Source organism: Abramis brama (assembly GCF_963993115.1).
Source record: "Abramis brama genome assembly, chromosome: 11".
NCBI classification, from domain to species: Eukaryota; Metazoa; Chordata; class Actinopteri; order Cypriniformes; family Leuciscidae; genus Abramis; species Abramis brama.
The window spans coordinates 26,526,872-26,541,866 of NC_139973.1; the positions used below are offsets into that span (position 1 = coordinate 26,526,872).

Genomic DNA, 14,995 nt, shown 5'->3' on the forward strand with positions numbered 1-14,995 from the left:
TTCTTCCCCCATGTGTCTTTTGAGATTCCAAAATGAATCTTTGCTGACTGAAACGATGTCTCCACATTCGTTTTCTTGTACCACATTATCATTGTTAGTTAGTTATATTAATAGTACACCTGACCTGTATGACTTCTCATTTTCCTTTTTGAAGTAGCCTACTTTTTGAACTCCATTATTGAGCCGAGTTTTGACTGAAAATAGTCTACTGTTGATGACTGTGCAAGACAGATGGATCCTGGTTTAGGTTTGACTGAGCATGCTTCAGACTCGTGGTGTGAGCGGAGCGAAATTGGAGCGAAATTGGAGCGGGAAATAAGGCGACGCTCCGTCCTTTTAAAAATGCCGCTCTGCGCTCTGTCCAAGATCTGCCCGCTCCCGCTCCCCGCTCGCTCCCGCTCCACTCCGCTCACATGCTCTGGCCCTGACTATAAACTAATAGTTTTCAAATGATTTGTAAGTACTTTATTACTGTATACTTATTATAAAGTGTTACCGCAAAATGCATCAGCATACATTTTTAAAGATTTATAGCCCAACAGCCTGATCATTTGGGCTGAACGATGATTTTTATTTATTTACTTTAATTTTATTTTTGTGTAGTTGGCAGGCTCAATCTGTAAAGATGATAAACTGAAGCGATTAGTGGAACAGGAGCGAACAGATATGACCACTGAGAGACAAGCAAAGGTTGAGCAAACGGTCAGTGACATTTCCTCCTCATTTGTGCTGCTTTATAATGTGATCGCCGAGAAGGCTAGCTCAATAATTATGTTGTCCTCTCATAAACAATTACATTACATTCAGTAGCACTAATCTCATGGTTTATTACACCGTCTGCATGGATGGTAAGTCACAGTATCACTCCATGGATGTAATTCGCAGTATACCTTTTTTATTTTTTGTCACCCCTCACACACACAGAGACAGAGAGCGAGCATCTGACTTCCTGTTGGTTGGAGCTAATGACTGTAAATTAGAAAGTTGTCCGGCTTGATGAGAACAATATACATACCGAGTTTTGTTGCTGTAGATAAAACTAACCCCCCACTTTTGTTAAAAGGTGACGCTACTGAGCCCCTCACCACGCCCGTTTCTGAAACTTTGCACATGTCTACTGGCTAATAAATGTGATTCGAGTTTCATGCAATTTCAGGTATGTTAAGAGTCTCAAAAGCATCAAAAAAGTTTGATGCGTTGCCACGGCAACAGTATCTAAGATATCAAGAATCCTTTCACAGGTCTACATCTGCCGTGTGTTTACATTATACACATAAAGTTTGAAGGAAATCGGGTAAAAATAAGAGGGTAATTTCAAAGCATTTTGAAAGTGACACTTCCTCTTGCCAGTTGCTGGCGCTATAACTTTGACTCACAATAGTCACATCCATGTGATCGGCCTCTTACAACGAACACACTGCTGAAGTTTCATCAAGATCAGTTAATGTATGCTGAAGTTATAACACACTTCCTGTGTCCCTTATTCGCCATAAATTTGTTTCCTCGCCACGGCCAAACTGTTCGAGATATCAAAAATCCATCCGCAATTTAGCATCCTCAATGTCTTGACTTCACGCTGACCAAGTTTGGTGGCGATCGGATGAATTGCCTAGGAGGAGTATTTCAAATTCCAAAGCATGCGTTTCCAAACAACCCATAATAGCCGACTTCCTGTTGGGCTGGCGTGAAACTTGACAGAGGGAAAGTTGTTCGGCCCGATAAGATCTATATGTGTACCGAGTTTCATACTAATTCATGCAAGCGAGTTTGATATATGGACCAAGTTTTCGGACCCCATTCCAGGGGGCGCTGTCGAGCCCCCCTGCCACGCCCGGATACCAGCTTCAGCCCGGCCCTGATGGCCGCGGGTTATGACCTGTGTGCAAAGTTTCAAGAGTTTTCGAGCATAGAGACAGAGCGTATTTAGGCCACGCCCACACCGGGGGGGGAAACAATCCAACCGTCTCCATTGACTTTGCATTGCGAGAGGCTGCCTCCTTGTCATTTATGACTTATAACAAAAAACAAAACAATGCCTAAAAGCTGCTATGTGACAAGGTGTACAGCAAACAAGCTAAATAACCCAGAAACATTTTTTATAAGCTGTCGACCCCAAAAAACGGTTGTTTCAGGACATAAGTGGATCAACTGAGACAGAGCGCAACTAGTTCTCGAACTACTCTGAGAACTATGCCCACTGGAATGCGACATGATATTGTAAAAAAATGCTACAGCTTAGCTTACATACATATAATATATAAAACTGACATTTGGATATTTGACTTGCCAGTGACAAAATGTTTACTGCACACGTAGACATACTGAGTGTCAGGATCCCACAATTTACCCATTCTTCCTGCTGATGCTTCACGTCTTATTGCCTGTATCCACTTTTGTCTCCTTACTCCATTCCTCTGACACAGAATGAGAGGACAGATTCAATAAATTTGTATGTACAACAAAATCATTATAGTAGGACAAACTCTAAATGATTTTAATATCATCAGAAAGAACAATCTTTGTTGAACCCTTTTACAAACAGCCAAAACATTGGATTGAAAACTCCAAGTATTTATGAGTGTCAACAATTTAAATGTCCGGACCTTTAATTGTTGTCATCACAGGACAAGGTGGAGACCTCCTAAAGCAGGGATCTGCAACTCCAGTCTTGCAGAGTTTAGCTCCATCCCTAATCAAACATAACTGCCTGTAATTTTCAAGCAATCCTTTAGACTTAATTCCTTTAGACTCTGTTAGGTTTTTCAGGTATGTTTGATTGGGGATTTTTGCTGAACTCTGCAGGACAGTTGAGTTGCCAACCCTGCCCTAAAGTCAATCACCATGTCCCTTGTTTTATTAACATTCATCAGAAGAGAAAATTGTTCTCACCATGTTACAAAATCCTCCTCTGCAGGACCATGCCCCAGATCCTGTTCATGGAGAAGACTCACAATCACTGAATCATCCTCATACTTAACAATATGACTGTTCTCATGTCTACTTTGGCAATCTGTGAAAGACAACAACATTGTGGTGAACCAGTAGAATAATATTGTAAATCAGAATGGACACCATTAACTCCTAACACATTGAGAACATCCTGATAAAAAAATCCAAAATCCACCCAGAAATATTAAAGTCCCCCTGTGGTGAAAATCACACTTTTAATGTTGTTTATATGTCTATGTGGTGTTTTTAATATGCTTTAAGAGAAACCATGTGCAAAATCATAAATCAACTCCATTGCCGAGTTTTTTCTCCTTAAAACACGGTTTGAAATCGCTGGTGTTTCTGACGTCTCTGAGCTGGTGTGAGTGAGTGAAGGTGGAGCTAATTTGCATATTCATAGAACCACGTATACTAAATGAGGCAAGGGTGTAGAGTTACATTCAAAATATTTTAAGGCATGAAGCTTTTTTTTTTTTTAAGGAAAAAATGTTTAAATATGTCATTTTGGTGATCAAAGATGAGTTTGAAGGGATGAAATTATTGACTACAGGTGGACTTTAAGATCCAAGTTAAAAAGAGAAATACGTTTCTCTACCACTAAATGGTATTGTCTAAGCTGAGGAAAAGGAATAAATAATAGTCTAGGATGGGTCTTTGGCTTTTCCTTGACTACTTCATAACTATTGAAGTAAGAGCTACCAGCCTAAAATCGTTAAATTCCTTTGGAGCACTAGTCTTAGCTCCGTAACAGATATATAGACAGGGAGAAGAGGCACAACATTATGATCTGAAAAACTGATAAGGAGGGCCTGCTATGGCTTTCATTGCTCCCTTGATAGATCCATAGGTCTAAAATTTTATAATGTCAAGTATAGTAATTGACATACTGATAAAAATCACTAAGAGTCTTCTTTGTCACAGTTATTGAAAACAAAGTTTGGAGCATCCAGCAAAATTTATTTAAAATTTTGTAAAACTTCACTGGCAATTGTAGCAGCAGTTTTATTGTTTGCTTCGAATAAATGTATACAACTGTAATACATATCTGTGAACATTCCCTTGGTAGATAAAAAGTTCTTCAAAATTCAATGTCAAGAGAGTAAATCATTGCTCTTACTGTAATATTTGTACACCACCTTCGATTGATATACAAACAGACCCCTCCACCTGGATTTTTTCCCCCTTACCTCTCTGTCCCGATCTAAACAGAGTCGCGGACCCATCGATCACCAGAGAGGAATCAGTCTTGTGGAGTGAACCATGTCTCAGTTAGTGCCATGTCTCTTGTTTTTTGTAACCGTGGTGTTCCCATCATCTGTTTTTTCCACCATTTAATTAAGCCACTGTTTTTTAAAACATGATGACGTTATATTTCCCATCTTTGCGTTTGCGTTGCCTATATCGTATTAATCTACTTGGTCCGCAACCTTTAAACAGCGACTGATTTGGCTCATTGCCGCTAACATCATTCTCTTTCTGAAACCTGTAGTAAACCGCATTCACCGGTTCTAACTCGATAGCAACACTAACGTTAACTCAATAGCGGTTGACCAGAAGACTGCAATTATTTCTCATTTACTGATTACAATGAAATTAATATGTCCCACCTTCTAAATAAAAAGCCAATCGCCAATTGGTAAGCCATTGCATCACTGCAGCTGCCGTTAGAAGCTCATAAAAAAATAATAAAAAACACTTAACAAGAATGGTGTTCATAGAAAGGACATCATGAGGGAAACCACCACTATAAAAAAAAGAAAAGAAGCTTGCCCTAGACTACCTGTGATGCTCCTAGATTTACTGCCACCATTAGGTTGTGGCTGCTAAAGGAGGACCTACAAGTTGCTAAATTACTAATGGCGCTTTTCCACTACACAGTACCAGCTCGCCTCGACTCGACTCGCCTTTGTTTGGTTTTCCACTGTGTAAAAGTTGTTCCTGTACCTGCTTCCAGGTACTTTTTTTCGTATCATCTCCGGCGAGGTTCTGAGCGAGCTGAGGCGATACTGAAATGTGACGTGAAAACACGGCAGACTGCTGATTGGTCAGAGAATCAGCGTAGTGACGCGTAGAAGATTACGTCACGGCAGTTTCCTGCGGCATCACTATGACGACCAGGTACTATTGTGGAGGTACTATCTGCAATGGAAAACGGAGCGAAAAGTGAGCTGAGACGAGTCGAGTCGAGTTGAGCTGGTACTGGTAATGGAAAAGCGCCATAAATTCACTTACTTTTTCCTGCATGCACTGTGAAGGATTATTTAGTGTCTTCGATTACAATTTAAGTAAAACTATTTGTATATTATTCATTTAGACAGATTATTTTTTATCACCCATTTTGGTAACACTTTATAATAACTGCATGATATTAATCATTAGTTAAGCATTACTAAACATTAATAGACATTAATAAGCAGTTTATAAATACAGCTATAAATGCTTTATTCTTGATTTATAATCTATAATGTGTTTAATTATTGTATTTTCATACTTCATTAATGATCAATTTATCATTTCTAAATGAAGTTTAACATTATTTACAAACCAGTTACATTATTTACCATTATTTACAAACTAGGTGTTGTCATTGATTAGTAAGATCACTTAGAAAATGTAAGTAAATGCAGTAGATGCAGGTAGTTATAAAGCATTTAGTAGTGGTCAGTTAACTATTTTGTTAGCTCATCTAAAGTGAGGACTATTTATGCTTTGTAAAGAATTTACAAAGGAGATTTAAAGGCTCATTTATCTTCTAAACAGAAAAAGGAAACAAACACAACACAGTGATACAAAACATAAAAATATTTAACAGCCTTTAAATCTCCCTTGTAAATGCTTTACAAGGCATAAATAGTCCTCACTTTAGATGAGCTCACAAAAATAATTAACTGACCACTACTAAATGCTTTATAACTACCTGAATTAACCATTAATTACAGTAGAAATGCATGTTAATAAAGCATTTATTAACACACTAAGTAACTATTACTATATGTCTGAATAATATGTATTTAAACAGTTTATTAATCATTTACTTAAACTTTCTAAGTGATCTTATGAACCACTGACAACTCCTAAATAACTGGTTTGTAAATAATGCAATACTTCATTTAGAAATTATAAATTGATCGTTAATAAAGTATGAAAATACAATTATTAAACACATTATAGATATGCTTTAAAATCAAGAACAAAGCATTTATAACTGTATTTATAAACTGCTTATTAATGTCTTTTAATGCTTTATAAATGACGAATTAACTGTTTACTAATGCTTAACTAATGATTAATAGCGTGCAGTTATTATAAAGTGTTACCTATATGTTAAATCTAAGAGTAATCAATAGAGAAATCGAGGTAATTCCAAAAGGTCCACAAATGTTTTTCTAACAGATGTCATTGGGATATTTGCACACTGAACTGCGATTGATTTTCTTTCTTGCATCTCTTTGCATACTGTTATTTTTATTTAGCCATTTATCGCCATGGTTAAATAAAACTAATATGTTGTTGTGCTGTTTGTTTATTCTCTTATGCAGGTGAGGGCTGAGTGTTAGGACAATGGCTGTCTTTGAATTAAAAAAAAATAAAAAATCCCTCAGTCTAGATCATTTTCTATTAATCACCCATTTAGAGACTGTCTTATGTGTTTCTGATACTGCACTAAACTGGTTTAAGTCCTACCTCTTAGATTAGATCATAAGCAGTTTGTTATGGGTAGATGCAGGTCTGAGGGTTTGGTACGATCTGTCGTTCCTCAGGGGTAAATTTTGGGCCGTTTACTATATTTTTCCCCTTGTTAAACTTTTACGATCACTCAGTCTTAACTTTCATTTTTATCCAGAACATTCAGATTTGCATATATTTAAAAATCTGATATCTGATAATGTGGCTATGGGCACAAAATGGTAGGAATAAAATGGACATATCAATTTTCTTTGTTTTTACAGTGAGCAGTCTGAGGTTATGTTCATTGACTCACTCCACCAGCCTACAGAAAGTCTTTTACCTTAAATGTGGATGGCTCTATTCTGGAGTTCCAAACAAAAGTGAAAAGTTTGGGAGTGATATTTGATGATAATTTAACATATTATCCTCATGTCCAGAATACTGTTTAAAAAATCATCTTAGAAACAGAAGACTATGCCCCATGTTGTCATTTGTTTGAATTTAAAATTCTCATGCTTGCCTGCAAGGCTTTGCGTGGTTTGGCTCCTCAATATTTGTTAGAGCTCTTAACCTCCTACACCCCAATGAGTGATCTCTGCTCTTCTGAAGCTTGACTTATAACTGTTCTGCCAAATTGTTTATGGGTGATAGAGCTTTTTCTTCATTTGCCCCAAAACTATGGAAATCTCTGCCCTCTGAGATTAGGCATGCAGAATCTCTTAGTGTTTTTAAATCTTCCATTAAAACTCTTTTTAGGGTCACTTTTATTTGATTACTTTGTAACTGTTTTTATTCTATATTCTTGTCGTCTTGAATTGTTTTGATAGCATGCTTTTTCATTTGTATTGTGTATCAGAATGCATTTCTCTTTCATGAATGCATTTTTCTTATATGAATGTATTCCCAGATCCCCAGATCCTGCATCAAGTCATCTTGCTCTCGATCTTCCCGAACCAGACTCCAACAGACCGCCAGAAGAGAGACCCATTCCTGTAAGACATCAACCAATGAGAGAGTATACACACACACACACACACACAAACTGGCATATACTGTATACCAGTTTACCAGGATTCTTCATAGGCACAATTGTTTTTATCCTGGGTTAATCTTTACCCAAAGCGACTTACAAATGAGAACAATAGAATCAATCAAACCAACAAGAGGGCAACAGTATGCATGTCTAAAGGCCTGTTCACACCAAGGACGATAACTATAAAGATATAGTTCTAAAAATCGTTCTCAATATTATTGAATAGCAGAGTCCACACCACAGCTATAACAATAACGGCACTGAGAAACGATATCGTTGGAATCACTTTCAGAACGATTTTATCCAGCTGATGAACGATAAAAACATTGACAATCAGAATCCATCCTGCTGTAACGAGCTCGAACATTTAAAGCGGCAGACAAGCACATGCAGACACATTAAGCATTTTCTTTATAACAGCCTTCCATGTGGGAGAAAACTCTTAACATAAAAGTTTTGTCTTTCCACTTTGTTTACGTTGCTGTTGTCTTAGCAGTAGATGGTTATCCCGGTTGTTGTTTTAGTACATTAAGCCACGTAAAGCGTTTTAGAATGTCCCAGTGACGTCATCGTAATGCATTGCTTTCAGTGAGAATTGAGAAACATTTCATGTGAAACCTCCACTGAGGCAAAGGGTATGGGTATTTTGTCTTCATGAAAATTATATTTGGGGTATAAGTTTATCATCATGTTGGGGTATTTTCAATTTGAACAGCCGGCTTCATCTAGCGTAGCCTATAGTCTATGAAGCGACTCCTAAACCTTTACAATTTCTCGAAATAAAACAATATGAAATACCTAACAGCCAGAATAATTTAATTTAGTCGTTTTGGCCATCATTCATATAAAACAGAGTGAAAAGCAAAGGGACGGTATCAAGACCACAAGCTTGATTATGTGTTGGAGCGCTAAACAAGAGGCTGGGTTTAGAAATGGTAATATTTAGGATGAAATATAAATGTTAAAAAAAATATTTAATGAATTGGAATGTAAATTAATGAATGTCATCTTTTTAGGCATTTTGATGCGAGTCATTCTATTGATGCCAGAGGAAAAGACTCTAGAGTGCGCTTTTAGCGTCTGTGTATTGATGCAAAAACCCTAGAAATTAAATTCAGCATATATACATATTAAAAAACAAGTTGTATATAATTTATATTATTTCTAATAAAATAATAATCTTGTATAAGGAAAATTAGCTTGTATCTGCTAATTCTATTAAGCAGTGTTAAAATAAAAAAAAGAAGAAACCACATCTTCCATATTTCATTTTTGGTTTAAAAAAGGAAATACTACACAGACCTAAAAGGGCAACAAACCTATGATAAGGTAATTACAGATATCAAAAAATACTTTCTTAGTAGTAAAATTTTTAGTTTTGATATGTAAAATAGGAATTTCAACTAATAAGAAAATATTGATATCTGTAATTAAATTTGAGTGGCAGCTTATTGTGATATTTAACTAGTGAAAATACAATTACAAATATCAAGAATAATAGCTTTTACTAGTTGAAATTTTATTTTTATATCAAGAATTTGATTTCTGCGAGTGATGACGTCTTTGTTGATATCAAGAATTCACATTTTTACAAGTGGAAATGTTATTCTTGATATGAAATTCATATCCTGTGAATGATTAAAAGTCAAAACAGCTTGCTTTAGTGGTGTAATCCTGCTCCCAGCCACTGCAAAACATTTTTATACCAGACCTGTATAGTGAAGACTAGGGTTGCATGATTAATCGTGTTTAAATTGTGATGATTTCTGCTTCTCTCAGTTAATTAAAAATAATCATTGCAAAAGGGTTCATGGCCTGCTGTTGCTGTTTTGTGTTTTTCGGTTTTTCACTTTTTTCTTTTTCTTTTTAACTCGTACCACATGACCTCTTCAGATTCACTATGGCATAGAAATGCATAATTTCTAGTCTAAGGATGCGAACATCTCCGAGTTGAATGTCAGGGTTGTCATCTCATAATTATAGTATTTATATCATGACGTGAATTAAGTGACATGCATTTCAATCCAAATGTGGAACTTACACAGTATGCAATTTTGGATGCAGCTAGAATGCAACAGTTGGGTTCCGGAAGTAAAAAGTCCATTAATTTTATCCATAGGGAAATGTATTTTTTAACAATAACTTAATTTAAAATTTTATAGCTGGACCACGTTCACAGAGCTGAAAGCGTTTAGGCGGAACAATTTTAGTAGGGAGAAAATGGACGTCTATCATTTAACCCTTCACATTCCAGCATGAATGCAAACTGAATGCATGCTTGCAGTCGACTGTGGAGGGGAAAAGTTTAAGCGGACTAAATGTTTGGAGAAGTCCAGCATACATCACCAGTTTTGAGAATGTTTTTACTAGAATATTGAGTTATGTCATTTTGATTAAACATTACAAGGTCAAAAAATAGAACACAGAAAGTGTCCTTGTAAACATGTATGCCAGATCACACAAACATAAACAGCACTGCAGAACAGCATCCACTAATTATTCCTTGTGCTTATTTTCTTTATTGTATGAATACATTTTAACAATTTGCTTCATATGTTTTTTTTTGTTTTTTTTACATTTTACCTAGTGAGAGTGAAGGAGAACAATCTTCTTCCCATTCTGCTGGATGAGTTTCCGCAGGCGCAGCTCTGTCCTCACACTCTGTCCCGCATGTGGAAACAACAGCTCAGACAAATTGACCAGCTCAACTCCTCCAAAAACCAGAGCAGACACACACTACCCAAATGTTTAAACCAAGTGAGAGATCTAACACACAAACACAGTTTTTATTGTCCATTAGGCTGATAAATTTAAATTCAGTAGTTTTATTGGCCCGTTTACATTTAGAATTATCAGAATACTGTCAGCATTCCAATTTTATTTATTTTTTATAATATAGATATAGATAGATAGATAGATAGATAGATAGATAGATAGATAGATAGATACACTATATTATAGATGCACTATATTTCAAGCCTTCTGAAAAATTAAAATGGCATAATGTTTTGGCAAAAGATAACGTGTTAACGTATGTTAATTTTAAACTGTCTTGGCTAACCACTTCTGATCAGTGTACCCAGGTCCACAGGTTTCAGCACTGAATGCAATGGGTTTACTTATTTTGTTTTTTGTAGCTGGAAGAAGCTCAGAAAAGACATGACATGCTGGTGCAGATCATCCGCAAAGAACAGGAACACAACAGTCGTCTGGTAAGAGCAAACTCTTAACAAAGACACATAAAGACGTAATCATACAAAATTAAAAGATCTGAATCTGAATCTTATGTTTCAGAGAGTGTTCAGAGAGAGGATCCAACAGCAGAAGTTTGCTCAGAATAAGCTGAGAGAACAGCGACAACAGTTTGCTCGTGCTAAAAAATACTACAGCATCTATCACGTTCAGCTACGTGCCAAACTGATGCAAGCAAAGATGCAAGAAGATCGAGTAAGTCCCAAATCCACACCTACTATTACTGATGCTAGCTAAAACACACCTGTGCACCCAGCGACAACTCAGGAGGCTGCTCAGAATCCTGCCGTGCTGCTCATGTTAAAGGGGTCATGACATGAGAAACCAAATTTGCCTTGATCTTTTGGTATATAAGAGGTCTTTGTACCATTAAAACTTCCTGCAAGTTTCATAGCTTAAGACGTCCTCCCCATTATAAACAAAGCATTTATTTAATCAAGCTCTAATTACAGCTCGTTGGGGATCCATGGTAAGAAGTGACGTCACGGTACGAAGTGACGTACCAGTCGTTTGCATATGCCTCATTTCGCATCATCACATCGTTGTCACACCCACAGGTGTTCAGTCAACGTGCAGCGAGTGGGTCTGTTTACAAGAAGATTGTGATGCCACGCAGGTGTGCTGTTCCTGGCAGTGGACAAACAAAATGTTTGAATATGCTGCCGAATGATCCAGACATCAGGGAAAAATGGATGCAGTTTATTTTTTGCGGACGTCCCAGTCACGGCAGTGTTAATTTAAGCGTGTGTTCTCTACATTTCAAGGATGACTGTTTTGAGAACAAATCGCAGTATGATGCTGGCTTTGCCAGAAAACTTTTGCTTAAAGATCAGGCCGTGCCGACTATTCTGGGTCCCAACGACGCCACAAACTGTAAGTAATGCATTTCATCTTAAAACTACTTTTAGTCAATGACGTTAGCCAATCATAACAGTGGGCGTTAACACTGAACTCTTAAAGGGGAAACACCCTCAAAACAGACTGTTTGAATCAGAGGATGAGAAACAGGTTGGGAAAAGGGGAAAAAAAATAGCATTTAAAGGGCACACACTAAAACAGCGTGTTTTTCTGAGCCCCCAAAAAATGACAATTTAAACATGCTGTAAAAAATGATCTGTTGGGTATTTTGAGCTAAAACTTCACATACATACTCTGGGGACATCAGAGACTTATTTTACATCTTGTGAAAAGAGTCATAATAGGTGCCCTTTAAGATGATTTGTTATTAGGCCCAAGCCCTGAAAGGGCGAAGGCCCTATTGTTTTCGTTAGGATTATTAGGGCCCAAGCCCTGAATTATTAGGGCCCAAGCCCCCCCCCCCCCCCCCCCCCCCCACTCAAATTCGTTTGTTATGATGTTTAACCGTACGCCGTCATTGCCACGGAGGAGCAGGACCGAGCCTGTGTAAAATAGCTCACTGAATGTTCTAATGAGCAAGTAGTGGTTGCGGCACAGACAGCGATGAAACGCCAGAAACAATAACAGGTGACTTTAATGTCATCATGGATGAAAAGAAAGAAAGGAGATGTGAGTTGGTTGATTCAGTAAATTAGCTCAGATCAGTATAATCATATTTTCTGTCTAACGTTACACCTGTTGATAACTGAGCTAACATTAACATACACTGCTGCTTGGTAACTTCAGACTTGGCTAAATATTTAATTTTAATATTTAATTAAATATTCTGTGTAGCTTACAAAAAAAAAACATTCTGTGTTGGCCTACCATGAAAACGAGTCCACTTTAAACCGCAGCATTTTCTGTCAGCAATGTATGACAAGTAGCCTAACGTTAGTGCTGTCAACGTAAACACATGCGATTAATTTTTGTCCAGCTTTAACGTGTTAAAATATTTATCGCAGCGTCCGTTCTTTCTCTCATCCTTTGGGTTATATGATCATGCTCTCCTTCACGCAAATGTTTTAAACTATCAATGCGCGAGAAGACAAAAGAGAACGCGCTGTCAGTGAATGTCCTCCTGAAACACACACACACACACACATACATACAGAAAGACGCGCGCCAGTGTCGCAGTCGACAGCGCGCCATCGAGTTCTCTTTCGCGTTTGAACGAACCATAACACACACATTTATGCCAAAATGTCAGTTTTGTCGAGTATCTTCACAAGAACAGTCAAATGAGTTAAATACAATCTTAAATGGAAGTAAAGAGTAGAGAATGAGATGCGTGAGATCCTGTCAGCAGCGGCGGGTATTAAAGTGACAGCAATTCTCTCATTTAGTAAAGTTAACCAAAGAACAATGGGAACAGAGAAAATTACTAACTGCTCAACGCTTAAGGATTAATCTATTTTTCATTTATAATTTATGCAGTGCGGACTGTTTTATAAACGTATTCAATTTCTATATAATTCACATCGGTTAGACAGGTAAGGTACAGGTAAATATGACATTTATTATGGGTTTAAGTGAGGATTGTTTTAAGTTCACTTAAATTAAAAGTTGTTATATTTTTTTAAGCCTAATAAATGTTACATAAAAATACATTTTCATCGAGACATAAGTAGCTATATCAGCGATACTGGTCTTCATTCATAAAAATATGCCATTAACATGCTTGAAAATAAATGGTGCCAATGAAGCCCCCCCCCCCCCCCCCCCCCCCCACACAAAAAAAAATTTTCAGGCTCAGGATTTTTTTCCACTTTAATCCCTGTATTAGGGCCCAAGCCCTGAAAGGGCGAAGGCCCTATTGTTTTCGTAAGGATTATTCTTTATTAGGGCCCAAGCCCTGAAAGGGCGAAGGCCCTATTGTTTTCGTAAGGATTATTAGGGCCCAAGCCCTGAAAGGGCGAAGGCCCTATTGTTTTCGTTAGGATTATTTATTAGGGCCCAAGCCCTGAAAGGGCGAAGGCCCTATTGTTTTCGGTAGGATTATTTTTAGGGCCCAAGCCCTGAAAGGGCGAAGGCCCTATTGTTTTCGGTAGGATTATTTTTTTCTATTATTATTAGGGCCCAAGCCCTGAAAGGGCGAAGGCCCTATTGTTTTCGTTAGGATTTTTTTTTTTTTTTTTTTCTATTATTTTTCTTTCGCCTTTTTGCCACTTTTGGGGCCCTTAACATGCTCAAAAACTCTTGAATTTTTGCACACGGGTCAGAACCCGCGGCCATCAGGGCCGGACTGAAGCTGGTACCCGGGCGTGGCAGGGGGGCTCGACAGCGCCCCCTGGAATGGTGTCCGAAAACTTGGTCCATAAATCAAACACACTTGCATGTAATAATATGAAACTCAGTACACATATAGATCTCATCGGGCCGAACAACTTTCGTGCTCTAAGTTTTACAAAAGCCCAACAGGAAGTCAACTATTATGGGTTGTTTGAAAAACGCATCCTCTGGAATTTGAAATACTCCTCCTAGAAAATTCGTCCAATCGCCTCCAAACTCGGTCAGCATGAAGTCAAGACATTGAGGATGAAAAATTGCCAGGGGATTTTTGATATCTCGAACGGTTTGGCCGTGGCGAGGAAACGAATTTATGGCGAATAAGGGACACAGGAAGTGTGTTATAACTTCTGCATACATTAACTGATCTTGATTAAACTTCAGCAGTGTGTTCGTTGTAAGAGGCCGATCACATTGATGTGACTATTGTGAGTCAAAGTTATAGCGCCACCAACTGGCAGCAGGAAGTGTGTCACTTTCAAAATGCTTTGAAATCACTCTCTTATTTTTACCCGATTTGCTTCAAAATTTATGTGTATAATGTAGACACACGGCAGATGTAGACCTGTGAAAGGATTATTGATATCTTAGATACTGTTGCCATGGCAACACATCAAACTTTAATATTCTTTTTTGATGTTTTTGAGACTCTTAGCATGCTTGAAATTGGATGAAACTCGACAGACACATCACATTTATTAGCCAGTAGACATGTGCAAAGTTTCAGAAACGGGTGTGGTGGAATGGCTCACTAGTGCCACCTTTAGTCAAAAATGGGGGCTTAGTTTTTCCTAGAATCACAAAACTTGGTACGTATATTGTTCTCATCAAGCCGGACAACTTTCTAATTTATACTCCTTAGCTCCGACCAACAGAAAGTCAGATATTTTGGTTTGAAAGAGGATT

The 14,995-nt window shown here is 37.6% G+C and overlaps 1 protein-coding gene across 6 annotated transcripts in view; it reads left to right on the top strand.

Moving 5' to 3' along the window:
- Nucleotides 1–14,995, top strand: part of LOC311092864 (centrosomal protein of 95 kDa-like) — a 198,381-nt gene that overhangs the window by 128,808 nt on the left and 54,578 nt on the right. For 2 of the 6 annotated variants that reach the window (XM_084129859.1, XM_084129862.1), the window contains 5 exons: nt 604–702; nt 7,526–7,610; nt 10,239–10,408; nt 10,789–10,863; nt 10,946–11,098. In XM_084129859.1, the coding sequence (XP_083985985.1) occupies nt 604–702; nt 7,526–7,610; nt 10,239–10,408; nt 10,789–10,863; nt 10,946–11,098 (582 nt within the window). Of the gene's footprint in view, nt 1–603; nt 703–7,525; nt 7,611–10,238; nt 10,409–10,788; nt 10,864–10,945; nt 11,099–11,460; nt 11,777–14,995 lie in introns of all 6 variants that reach the window. The other 4 variants (XM_084129861.1, XM_084129863.1, XM_084129860.1 and 1 more) reach the window with 3 other exon arrangements.